The sequence below is a fragment of the Bufo bufo genome, chromosome 3 (assembly GCF_905171765.1).
Source record: "Bufo bufo chromosome 3, aBufBuf1.1, whole genome shotgun sequence".
Lineage (NCBI taxonomy): Eukaryota > Metazoa > Chordata > Amphibia > Anura > Bufonidae > Bufo > Bufo bufo.
The window spans coordinates 94,542,133-94,561,222 of record NC_053391.1 but is presented as its reverse complement, the minus strand read 5'-3'; the positions used below and the strand labels follow the sequence as shown (position 1 = coordinate 94,561,222).

Genomic DNA, 19,090 nt, shown 5'->3' with positions numbered 1-19,090 from the left:
TTTGCGCCTTGGTTTTTCCACACGCTTCTTGCGACCCTGTTGACTATTTTGAATGAAACGCTTGATTGTTCGATAATCACGCTTCAGAAGCTTTGCAATTTTAAGAGTGCTGCATCCCTCTGCAAGATATCTCACTATTTTTGACTTTTCTGAGCCTGTCAAGTCCTTCTTTTGACCCATTTTGCCAAAGGAAAGGAAGTTGCCTAATAATTATGCACACCTAATATAGGGTGTTGATGTCATTAGACCACACCCCTTCTCATTACAGAGATGCACATCACCTAATATGCTTAATTGGTAGTAGGCTTTCGAGCCTATACAGCTTGGAGTAAGACAACATGCATAAAGAGGATGATGTGGTCAAAATACTCATTTGCCTAATAATTCTGCACGCAGTGTAGACTGACACAGCTGTATATACTGCACAGAAGCTACCTGTCTCCCACTAGACTTTACAAAATGGGTAGGCTAACCCACAGTAGATGTCATAGGTGTCATACTCCTGGAGCAGACTTCTGGCATTTGATGTGGGAGTGGGAGTACTTGGTGGATGTTCTGTCCACTATGGTTCCCATCCCGGTATCGGTATGTCCCAAAATATGTGTCCTTGGAATATTGGACGAGGAGAAGTGGCCACATTATCAGAGGATTTTCCTGGGGGAGGCTCTATTCTATGCCAGGAAGGCCATAGGCAGATAGATTACCCACAATAGGCCAGTGGAAAGCGCTGGTCAATCATGCAGTCTCCATGGGAAACTTAGTTTTTATACACAGGAAGTGTCCTCAGAAATTTCAAAAAGTATGGGGAGAGTGGTGCTCTTCCCCTCTGTCCTTACACCCATTACATATGTATTCGGCGTCGGATGACACTTGTTCACCAGCAGCTCATTGAAACTCGAACTCTTGTGTTCCGGACACTTTTTCTTTAATTAATCTTGACATAGGCTCCGTTGCGGAATTTGCTAAATGTATGTACAGAGCAATCGCCTTTCACTGTCATGAGATAAAGGTTGAATCTCCCCTGCGAGGGATACATCACTGTCATACTGTAATGTCCATGCCTCTTTATGAAACTTCAATAAAACGAGTAAAAAAAAAAAAAAAAAAAAAAAAAAAAAAGGATAATCTGGCCTAGCAGTTGAGAACTCCAATGCTCCTAACTTGTGTCCGTGGTCCCGTGCTCCTGCAGGACCAGGAAGTGTCTTGCTCCTGTGACCACGGCGGCCAATCACCAGTAGTGACGTGCCATTCAAGCAGATGTGACCACTGAGGCCTGTGATTGGCCACGGCGTACACTGCACAAAGCAAGTTCTTTGTCCTGCAGGGATCAGAAGTGTCTGGAAACAGGGGACCCTGGACAGGTCAGTGATTTTATTTTAATGGGGCGCAGGATAGGACCATGTTTTCGGCAACTAGGCCGGACAACCCCTTCAAGTCACACAAAATCTAATATGGCTCCATACAATCATGTATTTGCATGACTGAGGCAAACAGTTTTTATTTTTTTTGTCGTACTCCTAGTAAATACCTAGGTATGCTCCTTTCGGTGAGAATACAGGCTGCAATACGGTATGGCCGAACAACGGCCATACCCGCATAATCCGCAATATGTGCAGGTACCTAATAGCTGAATATCAGGAGATCAAATCCCTTGTGATCTCACACGCCGCAGACAGATGTAAAGTAAAATGAGACCTCTACAGCTTCCCTGAGGCATAAGCCCCATCTGCAGTGTCACCTGATGTGAAATAGGCTCAGGAACAGCAATTCTGGTTGTTCAGCAGGCGTATATATTTATTGAGTTATAACATTCACATACTGGTAAAGTAAAACGCTTTCAGTGGTTTTGGTATAAACACCGTTTGGTTGTATCAAGTCTATAAAATGATTTGGCAAATGCATTTTCAGTTTGGAGTAACAGAGGTATTTCATCTTAGAAGAGCAGTCTGATAAATTGCTTTGTTCCCTTATAAAAAGTGCAGGTCTCTGCCTTCTTGTAGCAGCCATGTACTCGGAACCCTCTCTTGTCCATACTAATATAAAATCTACTGTCACACCGCCCAAATATTAAGAATTAAAGCCAACCACATCAGAATCTGAAAATTCAGTGATTAAGTAAGCACTCAGGAAGGAAGCACCCAGAGCCCTCTCTGTGGGCACCCGCACCCTGTAAAAAGTCTATGGTGTACCAATATGCCTTGGACTTATCCTGCCATCAGCGGAGGATGCGCTATGAACAGCACAGGCAGCGCACTGAATGTAGGCAGGCTATTATAGCAAAATTATAAAGTACATGGAAGATATACTATATTGGTATTCAGGTGAAATTGCCGCGTTTGCACTTTGCGATAAAGAAGTGGGTTTTCGGTTGCAGTTTGGCCACTTGGGTGTCTAACAGGTTCGCCATCAAATGCTTTGCTTCAATATTGCCGATACAGTGCCTCATGTAATACAGGGACTCCGTGCTGCTCAGAGTATAAGGCCGAGTTCACTTTACCGTTTCGTTTTGCGTTCTTCTGATCCATTAGAAGACAACAAAGAAAAAAAACTATACAGACCCTGTATTTTAGGATCCGTTATGCTCATTTATGCACATTTTGCAACTGTTTTAGCCACTTCCGTCTGAGATACGTTATTTTAGACGGAAAAAAAGTCCTATCTAAAAAATAATTTTCTGTCTAAAATAACAGATCTCAGATGGAAATGGCTAAAAGTGCATAACCGATGCTTAAAATACAGAATCCTTTTTTTTTTCAGTTTTGTTTTCTGTTCTTCTAATGTATCAGAAAAATGGAAAACGAACCGCTGATGTAAACCAGGCCTAAATTAGGTCTTGTCTTTGCCCCAACTTAACAGCCATAAAACAGCATGTTTTTTCATGTCTTGTGTGTTTTTAGGATGCTGTCACAAGTAGTGTTTTTCTGACGTTTTCTACACTTTTGAACCCCCATTTTTCAAATAAAAACGCCAACTGAAGGTCTATGGGAAATATAAAAGGAGGACACACAAGAGTTTTTTTTGCTCCTGACATTTTTGTTCATTAGGTGATGTTTTTCTGTGTCTTTTGCAGCTTTTGGCATTTTTTCCAGAAATGTTAACAATACCTTTTCTCTAGGGGGAAAAACGTCATGAAGAAAACATTAATGGTAAGACCCGGTGCGTGGAATTTATCACGTCCTGGACTGCAGAATTCTGTCTTCAAAAAGTCACAAAAATAGTAGCTTTGCAACTTTTTTGATTACCTGTGAAAAAATGTTGCATTTTTACACCACTCACTCCAGTTTCGAAAAGTAGGTGGGAAAGTGGGCGTAGGTAGCTATGCTAATAAGTTTCACTCCGGATTTATCACCACAACTTAAAAAAGTTGCAAACTCACTCCTTAGAAAACTGGAGTGACATTTCTAGACAAGAGTGTTAGGTTTAAACATGAGCCAAATTTAACAAACAATGAGGGACATTTATTAAGCCCTTTACGCCACTATTGGGGTGTACAAAAGTCGCAGTTGCTGGCACACGCTATATGTTTGCCATAATTTGCAACCTTTTAAGCTTCTTGCTGCTTTTCTGAAGTGGCAATAAAAAAGGGGGCTGGGCTTAGTGGGGGGTGGGGGCTTCATATGACCCACCAGATTTACTATCTTACACCAGAAACGGGTGTAAGTTAGGCCTCTTTCACACGGGCGTCATGTTTTTGGCCCGGATAAGATGCGGGTGCGTCGCGGGAAAATGTGCGATTTTTTGGTACCCGAACTTCTTCATAGAAGTTCGGGTTTTGGTTAGGTGTTGTGTAGATTGTATTATTTTCCGAAAATAATAGCATTCTTAATACGGAATGCATAGTACAATAGGGCTGGAGGGGTTAAAAAAATAAATAAATTTAACTCACCTTAATCCACTTGTTCGCGCAGCCGGCATCTCTTCTGCCTTCATCTGTGAGGAAAAGGACATGTGGTGACGTCACTGCGCTCATCACATGGTCCAGCACCATGGTTATGGATCATGTGATGTGCGCAGTGACATCACCAAAGGTCCTTTTCTCCCAGCTCATCAAAGAAGAAGAAAGAAGAGAAGCCGGCTGCGCGAACAAGTGGATTAAGGTGAGAGTTAAATTTATTTTTATTTATTTTTTAACCCCTCCAGCGCTATTGTACTCTGCATTCTGTATTAAGAATGCTATTATTTTCCCTTATAACCATGTTATAAGGGAAAATAATAATGATCGGGTCTCCATCCCGATCGTCTCCTAGCAACCTTGTGTGAAAATCGCACCGCATCCGCACTTGCTTGCGGATGCTTGCGATTTTCACGCAGCCCCATTCACTCCTATGGGGCCTGCGTTGCGTGAAAAACGCACAAAATAGAGCATGCTGCGATTTTCACGCAACGCACAAGTGATGCGTGAAAATCACCGCTCATGTGCACAGCCCCATAGAAATGAATGGGTCCGGATTCAGTGCGGGTGCAATGCGTTCACCTCACGCATTGCACCTGCGTGGAAAACTCGCCCGTGTGAAAGGGGCCTTATAGCTGAAGTTATAGACTGGTGTAAGTTATAGACTTAAGCCTCTTAATAAATAGGCACATCTCAAGCCAGCGCAGGGAGTGTGGGAACACCAGTTTTGATAAATCTCCCCCAATGCGGGACATTTGATAAAACAACAGACTCAAACAAAACGGACTTCAAATATTTTCCTCCATTGTGTGCAAAAAACGCCAGAAAATGCCATTGCTATAACATGCTGCAATTACAAAAAGAAAAATCTTGGACACAAAAAAAACTGCATGTGTCCTGCTTTTATAATTCTCGCCTAATTTTTTCATCTAACATATGGAGTTGTTTTTTGTTTTTGTTTTTTTACACCAAAAAACATGGCAAGAACATCATAAAAAACGGTGACTCGTATGCTTAGACTGGTTGCACACATTGGAATTTGCCCACAAGGTTATACCGACCAGAGCTTAGATCTAGATTTTTTATTACAGGGATCTAGTATGATCTAAGTAGAATCATACGAGGCCAGGGTGTTGCTGGGTAAAACCGGCCTAAGGGAATGGCCATATGGCGCAGCCATTAACAGTGCACATGGAAAAAAAAGGTGGCTGTATAGAGTAACTTGAATACCGGCGCAGCTTGCAGGGCTGCACCGCGATCGCTCCATGCCATGTGGCCAGACCCGTAGGCCTCAATCACTTATGGGATGTTATAGGTCATCTGATGCAGAGGCTGGTGTGGAATTCAAGCTTCTTGCTTGTCTTATATAAGTTAAGGCACAAAGGTCAAGAATCCTAAATCCCTTCCACAAACGGAAAGTGCAAGTTTGTCATCTCTTCATTAAACATTCTGGTATCCATGCGGCGTCCTATACAAGCAGTAGTGCTGAATTATAAATACGATGTCAAACATAATGGAGAACAGGCCCAAACCAAACTTTGTGGGGTCACCAAATATTAACTTCCACTCATCTGTTGAAAAAAAAAAGACAAAGAATGTTCTTGTGATGCCGTAGTATGCACAAAACTAGCGGAACTAGGAAATAACGCAAACACATAGTTACCGGTAAGGCCGGATTCACATCACGTTTTAACAGAAAAATAAAGAGAAAACCAGATCCTGTATTTTAAGCATCTGTTTTGCTCAGTTATGCACATTTGACATCCGTTTTAGCCATTTCTGTCTGAGATCTGTTATTCTAGACAGAAAAAGACTGAGCATTACGGATGCTTAAAATAAAGGATCTGTTTTTTTCTTTATTTTTCTGTCCTACTGATAGATCAGAAGACTGGAAAAATAAACGGTGATGTGAACCCGGCCTAAGTAGAAATTTGTCATTTTCATAATATGCGTTAAAGGGAACACTGACTGGCACTTATGCCCTGACTGTACTTACTGCCTCTTTCAGACGAGTGTGCCTAGTATGGGAAACACGCTCTGTGTGGGAGAATGATTGCTCGTTATGGACACTGCTCGTTTCACAAGACCGCATGGCATTATATATAACGATTTATAATGCTGTGCGTCTCTGCCGATTATCGGGAACGAACATTACTATGAACAGATGTTCACAATAATAGGCCTGTGTATGTGAATGAACCTCTGATGAGCAGGCAATTATTGGGAAGGTGCGGTCCATTACCAATAATTGCCTGCTCAGTTGGCACATGCAAAAGCGCCTATATTCATATGTGCAAGATAGCTGCCACTGACAATTTCCCTGACAATCTATTACCAAGCTGCATGTTTACTGTAGGGAAAGAAGCCACTGCAAGATACCCCTGCCAGTGCTCATCTTTAGGGCGAACCCAGGGTCTTTATGCTGAAATCTAATGTACATGACCTTTGTCCGGGGCATGAGCTGCCCCCATAACCATCAAATTGTGGCCGGGTCTGTTGTGTATGGCCGGCTTTACTTGGTAGTGACATGAATACATTCAGACTATTAGTATGCTAAGCTAAGAAATGAATAGTATTTCCTGTTGTTCATATAGCAGTGCAGGTATTGTCACAAGTCACATCAGTCCATGTTCTCATTGGGGCTCACAATCTAATTTCCCTTCATCGAACGCACATATGCACTAGGGCCGCTTTTATAGGAAGTTAAAATACGTTTTGTTATTTTCTGGTTTGTGGGGAAAACCAGAGAACCCAGAGGAAACCCAGGGAGAACATACAAACTGCGTTCATTAACATTTTTATTTTCTAGTGGGAAGTTTTCTTTAGGGTACATGCACGCGGTGCAGATTTGTGTGCAGAAAATGCACATGAATCCGCACTATTTATTGCGTTTTTGGTGCAGATTTTCTGTTTATGTAAACAACCCCATTAAAGTCTATGGGAAAACTACCATAGGAAAACCACCCTACAGAAGGTGCAGAGTCGCACGAACAATTGACATATTGCAGATTTTAAAATCCGCACAACAGGTCAATTTACGTACCTAAGAAAAAAAGCAAAGTGTACATGAGATTTGTCAAATCTCATTCACTGTACTGATAGTGTATAAGGCCTCATGCACACGACCGTTGTTTTGGTCCGCATCCGAGCTGCAGTTTTTGCGGCTTGGATACGGACCCATTCACTTCAATGGGGCCGCAAAAGATGCAGACAGCACTCCGTGTGCTGTCCACATCCGTTGCTCTGTTCCGTAGTACGCAAAAAAAAAATCTAACCTGTCCTATTCTTGTCCTTTTTGTGGACAAGAATAGGCTGTTATATTAATGGCTGTCCGTGCCGTTCCGCAAATTGCGGAACGCACGCGGACGCCATCCGTGTTTTGCGGATCCGCAATTTGCAGACCGCAAAACTCAATGGTCGTGTGCATGAGGTCTTATGCTGAGGCTTTTCTGCAAAAAATCTGCGCAGAAAACACACGCAGCCACCTTTAAATTGAAACTGCAAATCTCCTGCCACTCCCATTCTACCGATGCCTGGTGCTCTGCTGCCCTCTGCTGCCTGGTCTAGCAATGACATGGAGTGGCAGAGATCCGTGAGGTGAGCTATGTTTTTTTGTTTTTTTTGGGTAAAGCATTTGCAAGGTTTTAAATTTTTCCCCCTGTAAAAAAAACATGTTAATGAATGGAGTTTGCTGGAGTTTCCTCTGGGTTGTCTTGTTTGGCCGGGGTTCTCCTTTAGGACTGCTGTAGACCGTATACAGTCTGGGGCATACATGATTGTGTATGGCATTTTGAGAAATTACAATGTGGCGGTATTCTTCATACTTACCATTATTGTAAGACTGTAGAAACATCTGGATGATACTGAAGCTGCCGCCTGTAAAATCGAGCAGCACATTTCCTATGCTCCAGCCCTCTGTGCTTTTCCGACGAAAATTCATGTACGCCTAAGTAAAAACAAATGAAATCCCACCGTGTCAGGGACTTGTATGACATCATGGCGTAGGTTACAAATGTCATCACAGCAGCCATCGAACAAATGAGCCTTGCAACCTAACAACAACTTCTCCAAGGTAAAGATCTGCCATTTACCTAGTTCTTCTTCACACACTGGGGGTAATCAAAGTATAGGCCCATTCACATGGCCACAAGTTATAGGAGCTTCTAAAGCACAGGCAGAAGAGAAATTAGCTCAGTCAGGGAAAAAAGGCGATAAGACATTCTTCAGATACATAAATAAAAAAAGGAAACTAAAACAAGGAATTACAAAATTAAAAACAAAAGAAGGAAGGTATATGGAAGAAGATAAAGAACTAGCTGACTGCCTCAATGAATACTTCTGTTCAGTTTTTACAAAGGCAAATGAAGGAAAAGGACCTCAGTTAGGAAGGAAGACTAATGAATATGTTGATGCATGTGTCTTTACAGAGGAAGAGGTTCTAAGTCAGCTGTCTAAAATTAATACAAATAAGTCACAGGGGCCTAATGGGATACACCCAAAGCTAATAAAAGAGCTCAGCGGTGAACTAGCAAAACCATTAACAGATTTATTTAACCAATCACTGGCAACAGGAGTCGTCCCAGAAGATTGGAAATTAGCAAATGTTGTGCCCATTCACAAGAAAGGTAGTAGGGAGGAATCGGGCAACTATAGGCCAGTAAGCCTGACATCAATAGTGGGGAAATTAATGGAAACCATACTTAAAGAGGACCTTTCATCAGCATCAAGTATGTAAACTGAATATACATACATGGAGAGCGGCGCCCAGGGATCCCCCTGCACTTACTATTATCCCCGGGCGCCGCTCCGTTCTCCGGTTACAGGCTCCGGTAAAGTCATAGTTAGGCTCCACCCATTTGAGCCTGCCGCGGTCTCCTTCTCCTATACTGTAGCGCTGGCCAATCGCAGCGCTCAGCTCTTAGCCATGCTATGAGCTGAGCGCTGCAATTGGCCAGCGCTACAACATAGGAGAAAGAGACGCCGGCAGGCTCAAATGGGTGGAGCCTAACTATGACTTTACCGGAGCCTGTAACCGGAGAACGGAGCGGCGCCCGGGGATAATAGTAAGTGCAGGGGGATCCCTGGGCGCCGCTCTCCATGTATGTATATTCAGTTTACATACTTGATGCTGATGAAAGGTCCTCTTTAAGGAGAGGATTGTGGAACATCTAAAATCCCATGGATTGAAAGATGAAAAACAGCATGGGTTTACTTCAGGGAGATCATGTCAAACTAATCCTATAGATTTTTTTTTGATTGGGTGACTAAAATAATAGATGGCGGAGGTGCAGTAGACATCGCTTATCTAGACTTTAGTAAGGCTTTTGATACTGTCCCACATAGAAGGCTTATCAATAAATTGCAGTCTTTGGGCTTGGACTCCCATATTGTTGAATGGATTAGGCAGTGACTGAGGGACAGGCAACAGAGGGTTGTAGTCAATGGAGTATATTCAGACCAAGGTCTTGTTACCAGTGGGGTACCTCAGGGATCTGTTCTGGGACCCATATTGTTTAATATCTTTATCAGCGGAATTGCAGAAGGCCTCGATGGTAAGGTGTGTCTTTTTGCTGATGACACAAAGATTTGTAACAGGGTTGATGTTCCTGGAGGGATACACCAAATGGAAAAGGATTTAGGAAAACTAGAGGAATGGTCAAAAATCTGGCATCTAAAATTTAATGTTGATAAGTGCAAGATAATGCACCTGGGGCGTAAAAACCCAAGAGCAGAATATAAAATCAGTGATACAGTCCTAACCTCAGTATCTGAGGAAAGGGATTTAGGGGTCATTATTTCAGAAGACTTAAAGGTAGGCAGACAATGTCATAAAGCAGCAGGAAATGCTAGCAGAATGCTTGGGTGTATAGGGAGAGGCATTACTAGTAGAAAGAGGGAGGTGCTCATGCCGCTCTACAGAGCACTAGTGAGACCTCATCTGGAGTATTGTGCGCAGTACTGGAGACCATATCTCCAGAAGGATATTGATACTTTGGAGAGAGTTCAGAGAAGAGCTACTAAACTAGTACATGGATTGCAGGATAAAACTTACCAGGAAAGATTAAAGGACCTTAACATGTATAGCTTGGAAGAAAGACGAGACACAGGGGATATGATAGAAACTTTTAAATACATCCCAAAGGGAATCAACAAGGTAAAAGAGGAGAGAATATTTAAAAGAAGAAAAACTGCTACAAGAGGACACAGTTATAAATTAGAGGGGCAAAGGTTTAAAAGTAAAAGTATTACTTTACTGAGAGAGTAGTGGATGCATGGGATAGCCTTCCTGCAGAAGTGGTAGCTGCAAATACAGTGAAGGAGTTTAAGCATGCATGGGATAGGCATAAGGCCATCATTCATATAAGATAGGGCCAGGGGCTATCCATAGTATTCAGTATATTGGGCAGATTAGTTGGGCAAAATGGTTCTTATCTGCTTACACATTCTATGTTTCTATGTAGGATCCCATATGGTCATACGGCTAAATCATCATTATTATTTAAAAAAAATTATTTCAAAGAAATGTCAACCTGCAAATATACTGCCCTCCCCAATAACTGCAAGATTTCCCAAGATCCTGAGAAATCTCCCTGTGCATACACACTACAGGTACTGATCTAGTGTATAGATACCTAGAACTGGAATACCCCTTTGAAGTGGTTTCCCCACAAGCAACACTTAAAGGGGTTATGCCATGATTGATGTAAGAAATGATAATCAGACATCCTATAGTACACGACAATACCTAACAAAGCTAGAACAGCCCTGTACCTCACATGGGTCCAGAGATCTCCACATTCATTGCTCTGTTTGTTCTGCTAGACCAGGGATGTCCAAACTGTGGCCCTCCAGCTGTTGCAAAACTCCCATCATGCCTGGACAGCCTACAGCTATAAGGGCATGCTGGGAGTTGTTGTTTTGCAACAGCTAGCGGGCCGCAGGTTGAGCCTCCTTGTGTAGATTATCTTCGGCCCAGCATCTCAGAGGGCTTCTCCTTTCTGCTGCAGCTCTCCTTATCACAGCTCGGGGGGGGGGGGGGGGGGGGGACTGAAGATTTAAACTGAGCGTGTGCGACCATGAAGTAGACAAGAAATAAGGAAAAGAAGAAACAGCAGGTGGCGCTATACAGATACATTTTATTGAATAACTCACTGGCTTCGGGTGCCGGTTTGAAAAATATAGAATGTTTTTTCATGGCTTGTGGCTCATAGCTGGGACCCCCAATATCACACAAACAGGGGTCCTGTGATCCCCATTTGTAAAAGCAGCAGTCAGATGTGCATTGCACTCCATTCAACTCTATGGGACAAAGCTAGCAGTCAGGTGAAGCGGCCTCCTCTACGGGGTAATGTCTTTCTGGGTACTTTATTACTGTCCCAATTTCTAGAAGATAATTTGTCAGAATCACATGATCGCTGTACGTTACCTGCGGAAAGTATTTCATCAGTGTAATTGCCAGTTTTATGTAGGAGAAGCAGAATAAGAACTGGAGCAAGCTCACTTTTCCAGCCACGACCACGAAAAGCATGGAGAAAGCAAACAGCCAGGCGACGATCAGAACGCCAAACGACACTTTAGAGACCTTCTGGGCACCTCGCTGCAGAAAACAGAGGAGGACGTCACAAGGGGAACGTCTGTGCAGAGCCGCTTGCTACATACAGTAAGAATAAGGACAAGTGGAAGCCATTTTTGAGGCGTTTTAGAATTATGGGTGGTGCGGATTATAAGGGATTGACCTGTTTTCTTTCTTATTCTGCACTCAGACTGGGACAGACTGAAGTAGGGTTGTCACGATACCAAAATTTTGTTACCATAAAAAAGTATTGCGAAACTTTATACCATTCTATACCACGCGGAAAAACAAAAACCCCAAAAAAGAAGACACGTGCATTCCACATTTTATGGAACGTCTAGCCCATAATGGAACAGTCCTATCCTATTTTTTGGGGGGGGACAAGTTGACTAAAAAAAATGGCAAATCGAGTGTTTATATATTTTTTTGTTACGGGGTTCACCGCATAGGAGATAATAGTTTATTAGTTCAGACTTTTTTGGACCTGGCAATACCTAATATGTTTATTTTTTTTATTGTGTTTATATTTTTATATGTAAAATTGGGAAAGGGGGCGATTTAAACTTTTAATATTTTGGTGGGGGGTTTTTTAAACTTTTTTTTTTTTTACTTTAGCCACCTTAGGGGCCCTTGTCCTATTTACCCTAATAGAGCTCTATTAGGGTGAATAGGACTTTACACTGTCCCTGCTGCTTTGTGCACACAGAAGCAGGGAGCTTACCATGGCAGCCATGGTAAGCCCTCAAGCTGAACCTGAGGGGTTAATTGACGGGGTTCGGCGGATCACTGTGCCCTGTCATTGAGGCCAGGTGCCGGCTGTGTGATACGGCCGCCTACATTTGTATTTAGGGGTAAATGATATTCATTGGTTGCGCAGTGGCCACAGCCCCTCCTCCTCAGTATTAAATTCTCATTGGTGGCCAGCGGCAGCCGCGTCACAGTGGGAGGGAAGGGACTCTCCTCCACTGTGCTGGCTGATGAGAACATGGTGCGCGCTTAGGGCGGCACGTGCCATGTTCTCTAGTATTGGAAAATTATTACAAACTTTTGGGCACATGAAGGTGCATTTAGGCCTTGCAACTGGGAAACGACACCCGCCTTGTCAGCCGAGGCGTAAAATGCATTGAAAAGTGTGTAAAACCGTGATGCAAAGCATGCATGCAAAATGAGCCAAAAACGGGCGAATTTTCAACAGTAAATCCGCCCCCAACGTCTGCTGAAGAGAATCCGTTATTCCTCCTTACCTCGTAAATACAGCACTGAAATATCGTAACAAGCGTCAGGAGCACGGCATGTAAGCTGAAAAACACATCGTTGGCATCTACTGGGATCACTCCATTGGGGTAGACCTGGAGAAATTGTTCCTGTTGTACATACACATTTAGTATTGGGAACATACCACTGACATAAGAAATGAATGAACGGAGCAGAATACGCACCCTAACAAACGGGATCCAGAAGAGGCCGACGTTGAAAACGCTATATGCGATAAAGCCGGTCAGATTTAACGCCAGAAAGTCAAAGCTCAGACCCACAACACTAAAAGAACCAGAAAGAGGACGTGAAGGCACCAAAATACACACAATCCCTAAATAGGTGACCTATACATAACATACATTGCACGAAGCGATACGGAACGGTTGTATACTGGATGGATATACCAATTATAGAATCATCACTATCTATCTCTTTATAGAAAGATTGAATATGTTCACATTGGTCTCATGCCAGTTTCTGTTTGTAAATGATTCCCCTGATTTATATTGGATCCATTATTACTGGGTAGACGAATACACTATTCTTTCCATAAGGCTTATTTTGAATAAGCGCATTTTCCATCTGGATGCGTTCTGTTTTGCAAACGGACAACATCGAACTGAATCGTGACCCATTCAATTCAATGAGCTTGGATGCACATGAGCGTCATTTTTCACTGATCAGCTTTGCGTTCAGGAAAAACCACAGCATGTTCTATATTGTGCGTTTTTCACGCATCATAGAAATTAATGGAGCTGCGTGAAAAACGGTATCCGGATACAATGTGTTTTTTTTTTTACTGATGGTTACCAGCTTTTCTTCACACGCAAAAAACGGATGCAAAAACTGAAACACTGTGCACAATTGCAAACGACACTGATTGAAATTGTGTTCAAAACCATAACTTTTTCACTGAACAGACCCTGACACAATCCGTATCGCTTGTGTGAGGCAATGGCAACCTGATGGATCTGAACCTAGCCTCCAGTGCGCACCTATAGCAGAACTCGCTGGGTGATGTAATGAACAGGCAGCAGGGTGGCTCAGTGGGTAGCATGGTTGCCTTGCAGAGCTGGGGTCCTGGACTCAATTTTGACCAAGAAAAAAGCATCCGCTTGGAGATTGTATGTTCTTCCTGTAACCCCCGCTTTCCAAAAATATATTTATACGTTAAAGAGAACCTGTCATGTCCCCCAAAAAGTAAAACTGACAGAAGAACTTTTTTGATTATGAGCCCGATTGCAGATGTTTTTCTTCTAATCGCCCAGCCTCCACAAACGGTGGCATTACTTTTGGCGCCTGATATGGAGTCACAGTGTCAGAGACACTCGTACAATCACACTGACAGAGCCACTCTAGTACTGTCGACGCTGGCTGCACATTGTAAGGGAGGCTCCGGTTCACGCCCTCTCTCACCGATAGGTGGTGACCATCCAGTTGTTAATTTATTCACTAATTAGCCTCTTGAGTGCGGAAATAACAGCACTGCTTGCAGGCACGATAGGGAGAAGCTAAGGGTACTTTCACACTTGCGGCAGAGGAATCCGGCAGGCAGTTCCGTCACCGTAACTGCCTGCCGGATCCGTCAAAACGTATGCCAACTGATGGCATTTTAAGACTGATCAGGATCCTGATCCGTCTTAAAAATGCATTGAAATGCTGGATCCGTCTTTCCGGTGTCATCCGGAAAAACAGGACCGGCATTTATTTTTTTCACTTTTTTTCGGTCTGCGTGGACGGATCCGGCATTCCGGTATTTTGAATGCCGGATGGGAAAAAATGCCGGATCCGGCATTCAGGCAAGTGTTCAGTTTTTTTTGGGCGGAAATAAAACCGTAGCATGCTGCGTTTTATCTTTGTCCTGATCAGTTCAAAAGACTGAACTGAAGACATCCTGATGCATCCTGAACGGATTGCTCTCCATTCAGAATGCATGGGGATAATCCTGATCAGTTCTTTTCCGGTATAGAGCCCCTGTGACGGAACTCTATGCCGGAAAAGAAAAACGCTAGTGTGAAAGTACCCTAACAGAAGGAAAAAAAAAAGGTCTTTACTTTTTAAGATACAGGACAAATTATGTCTAAAAAAACTATGATCCCCACTGGAGGCAGGAATAACCATGAATGGTGATAATTCCTGTACAGCGCTGAGGTATATGCTGGCACTATTAAGCACAAGAAATAAGTTGAAGGGCTTTAATATTCATGGCCTATCCTTAGGACAGGCCATCAATCTCAGATAGGTTTGGGCACGCCGACAAATTCAATGGGGAAAAATTCAGCCAAGTAGATCTGCACATAAAAGATGAAACTGACAGACACATATAAATAGATCACCACCTTTTTCTTCTCCAGTTCACAAAAACTTGGGGGTAGAAGGACACAGACCAGGCGAAGAAATATATCCAGCCAATAATCTGCTCTATCACTTGCAATGCTAGACTGTGGATCACCAGGAACCGGATTCTTGGACTGGAAACAAGCAGAGACATTCTAGTGTTATTAACTGTTCATATGCAGAGGGTAAACAGTAAAATCTACATTTGGGGATCCTACGTGGTCCAATTCTGGAGTATTTAAAGTACAAACCTTCGGGTGGCTCATGGCAGTGCTACGTCCAGCACAGGATTCAAATGTGGTTGAGAAGAGGACAACAGAGGATCTCCAGTACAAGTAAAGCAGAGCTCCACAAATGTAACCAAAATGGGAATTCTCAGTATAGCATTATTAGATTGATGTTACAGGGAACTCCCTTTAGATGTTGGATTGCACCAATAATAAAAGGGACTTTTGGCGTAAGGTCAAAGAGTCCGATTGCAATGCGGCTGCCCACATCCACCTGTGCGAGCCAATGGCTGCATAAAAATAAAAAAATAAAAATGAATCGCTGATTAAGGCCTGCTGTCTGGATTACCATCAGGGTAAGGACCGCGTTTCTCACCTTAAGGCCTCTTTCACATGGTCAGTATTTTGCATCAGGATTTGTAAGCCAAAACCAGGAGTGGGTCCAAAACACAGAAGAGATACAAATATTTCCATTCCACTCCTGCTTTTGGCTTACAAATACTGACGGTGTGAAAGAGGCCTAAAGCTAATTTCAGACGAATGTGTCCTGGGCGGAAATCACGCTCTGTGTGTGAGCGCGATTTCCCGTTATGTTCACTGCCCGTTCAGCAGGAACGCACGGCATTATACGGATGTTTTAATGCTGTGTAACTCTGCATGACCCAACTTCTACAGAATTATACTGACAGCATTGAAAATGAAATACAAAAATACTAATTCCCTTCAGTATCTCTGCTACCCCATTAACAGACTGGGATCATGCACGGCAGATAAAAGTCTACCCAATACTGAAAAAGCTGCAAAACCTCATACTACATGCAGCAATACCGACATAATCGACGTATACTATACATACAAGTTCAGACTAAAGTCTGAGAAGGTCATTATGAAACCACCATATATGCTGCTCCCTGTTTATAAGTACCTGCTACAAACCTGATGAAGATCCACAATTGAAACTCGTTGTTCACACTAATAGAATTCTTCTTGGGAAAAAAATCTCCCATCTCTCCAATGATAGCAGTGAAAATCGGATTAGTTCTCCTGTCTTAGACTACTTTTACATATGTGTTTTTGCTGGATCCGGCAGGGATCAGCAAAAAGCTTCCGTCATGATAATACAACCGGTAGAATCCATTATGAATAGATCCGGTTGTATTATCTTTAAAATAGCAATGACGGATCTGGCACTAAAACCATTGTAAGTCAATGGGTGCCGGATCCGTTTTCTTTTGTGTCCAAGAAAACGGATCCGGCATTATTGACTTACATTGCGTGTCATGGCGGATCCATCTTGCTCGGCATCAGTCCCTCACCCATAGGCTCTTATGGCTTGTGGTAAACGTATATGTTTTTTTTTTACAGTACACTGCAGGATGGACTAACGCAGTCTATTCCATGCTGTTTCTTTTTCAGTATACTGGTAAGAAAGAAATGCAAATGAGCTCTTAACAAGCTCTGCCTCTAATGCCACAAGATGTAAGGCAGCTATCCTATAAGTCAATATTCGAGAAGAGATAGCACCCCCCCAAATCCTGACTTAGGCCTCTCACCCAGTTGAGCCAGTACTCTCTGCTCTGCACTGATGAGGGGCAATCACCCCGAAACAGCTGTCTGCAGATGAGGTGCTGGCTTATTTAATATCAGAGTCATGTCTCAAGGCTTAGTTAAAGGGTTGAACACTGACTTATAGGATAGCTTCCTTACATCTGGTGGCATTAGAGGCAGAGCTTGTTAAGAGCTCATTTGCCTCCCTTCCCTCCCAGAATTCCAGTGGAGCGTGTATGGCCTATAAGTCTCCTCATGCCGACTAAGGCTACTTTCACACTTGCGGCAGAGAGATCCGGCAGGCAGTTCCGTCGCCGGAACTGCCTGCCGGATCAGGCAAAATGTATGCTAACTGATGGCATTAGTAAGACTGATCAGGATCCTGATCAGTCTTAAAAATGCCTGATCAGTCTAAAAAATGCATTGAAATGCCGGATCCGTCTTTCCGGTGTCATCCGGAAAAAACGGATCCGGCATTTATTTTTTCACCTTTTTTTCAGTCTGCGCATGCGCATACCGGAAGGACGGATCCGGCATTCCGGTATTCTGAATGCATTACTATGGGAAAAAATGCCTGATCCGGCGTTCAGGCAAGTCTTCAGTTTTTTTAGCCGGAGATAAAACCGTAGCATGCTACGGTTTTCTCTTTTGCCTGATCAGTCAAAACGACTGAACTGAAGACATCCTGATGCAAACTGAACGGATTACTCTCCATTCAGAATGCATGGGGACATACCTGATCAGTTCTTTTCCGGTATAGAGCCCCTAGGACGGAACTCTATGCCGGAAAAGAACAACGCAAGTGTGAAAGTAGCCTAAGGGTCCATTCACACGTCCGTAGTGTATTTCGGATCCGCAATACGCCCGGCTGGCACCCCCACATAACCACCTATTCTTGTCCGCAATAGCGGACAAGAATAGGACATGTTCTATTTTTTTCCGGAGCCGCGGACCGGAAGATCGGGGGCGCGCTCCGGAAATGCGATTGCGGACATTCCTGTCCGCATCCATTCCTGCCCCCTAGACAATAAATGGGTCCGCACCCGTTCCGCAGAATTGCGGAAACGGGTGCGGACACATTCACGGACGTATGAATGGACCCTAAGGCGCTCTCTCCCCAAGGAGGGATAGTACCCCCCAAATTTTGCAGTATACTGATGTGTACCTGCCAGACAGAGGGCAAAAAGATCCTCTTTTGGCCTTGATCTAACTTTTGAGCCCTATAGACTTATTTACTGTGTACATCTGGAGGTTTCCTGCCATACAAGCTAAACAAGGCAAAGTTCCTAAGATGGGTAATAGGTGAGTGACTATTACCTTGACTTTACTAGTCACACAGCTTCAAAAATATTTATTTTTGTCCAGATCTAATGAAAAGCAGAAATAATACAACAATAATCCTTAAAATAAACCAACCTGTTGTGGTGAGAATTATTGCTGTGCAGATACGCTGTGACCTGTCCCACGTCTTCTGCGGTCACATTAAAAGCAGAATGATCCGAATTTGCTGCCAAGATAATCTAAGGCAAAGAGAAAAACCATACACAAGAGTTACATGGCAACCCAATGTCCTTATATATTTGTTTTAGATACATATACTGAAGGAGCATATAGATACATATAGACATTTATCATCAGAATTACTTGTGAGAGATCAAGACAGCGCAGAAAAAGTGGGGAAATAAAATCTCCCAGCCAATGAGCTGTCCATTACAAGTCACGGTTTACAGCAGCCTGTATTCTGCCTGTGGCTCACTGCACATAAGGCTGTTTTTCTTGGTGCTGGGGAGATTTGGAATTGCTTCCACCCTCTATTGGCAGATGCAGATTAAGGGTGCCATGGGTCCCTCAATGTATGGAAAGTCTGGGCCCCCCATACAGACTATGGGGTCATATAGGAAATCAGATATGTCAGTTTCGTGGAGTAAAAAAGTTGCAAGTCATGGCAACGGCGACATATTCATAGCAACATTTCCTTATCCTTGCCACTTTTCCCAGTGGTCTTTGTTTAAGAGCTAAAAGTGAGATTAGACCTGGATTATGGCAAAAGTCGCAACCCACTGGTCTACTTTGAAACCTCAAGGTGTAAACCACATTGCACTTAAGTCACATATATTATTAAAGGTGTTGTCTCGTCTCAGACAACGGGCACATATCGCTAGGATATGTCCTCATTGCCTGATAGATGCGGGTTCCACCGTTGGGACCTGCACCTATATGGAGAGCGGAGCCCTGAAAATGTTAGAGGGCACACTG

At 43.2% G+C, this 19,090-nt stretch overlaps 1 protein-coding gene across 3 annotated transcripts in view; it reads right to left on the bottom strand.

Moving 5' to 3' along the window:
• Nucleotides 1-4,508: 4,508 nt before the first annotated feature.
• The window catches only part of CTNS (cystinosin, lysosomal cystine transporter), a 35,074-nt gene continuing 20,492 nt past the window's right edge, over nucleotides 4,509-19,090 (bottom strand). For all 3 annotated transcript variants that reach the window (XM_040423345.1, XM_040423346.1, XM_040423347.1), the window contains exons 5-11: nucleotides 18,251-18,354; nucleotides 15,062-15,193; nucleotides 12,905-13,004; nucleotides 12,710-12,829; nucleotides 11,319-11,489; nucleotides 7,721-7,838; nucleotides 4,509-5,463 (exon numbers count right to left, since the gene is read on the bottom strand). In XM_040423345.1, the coding sequence (XP_040279279.1) occupies nucleotides 5,333-5,463; nucleotides 7,721-7,838; nucleotides 11,319-11,489; nucleotides 12,710-12,829; nucleotides 12,905-13,004; nucleotides 15,062-15,193; nucleotides 18,251-18,354 (876 nt within the window). In that variant the 3' untranslated portion in view covers nucleotides 4,509-5,332. The remainder of the gene's footprint in view (nucleotides 5,464-7,720; nucleotides 7,839-11,318; nucleotides 11,490-12,709; nucleotides 12,830-12,904; nucleotides 13,005-15,061; nucleotides 15,194-18,250; nucleotides 18,355-19,090) is intronic.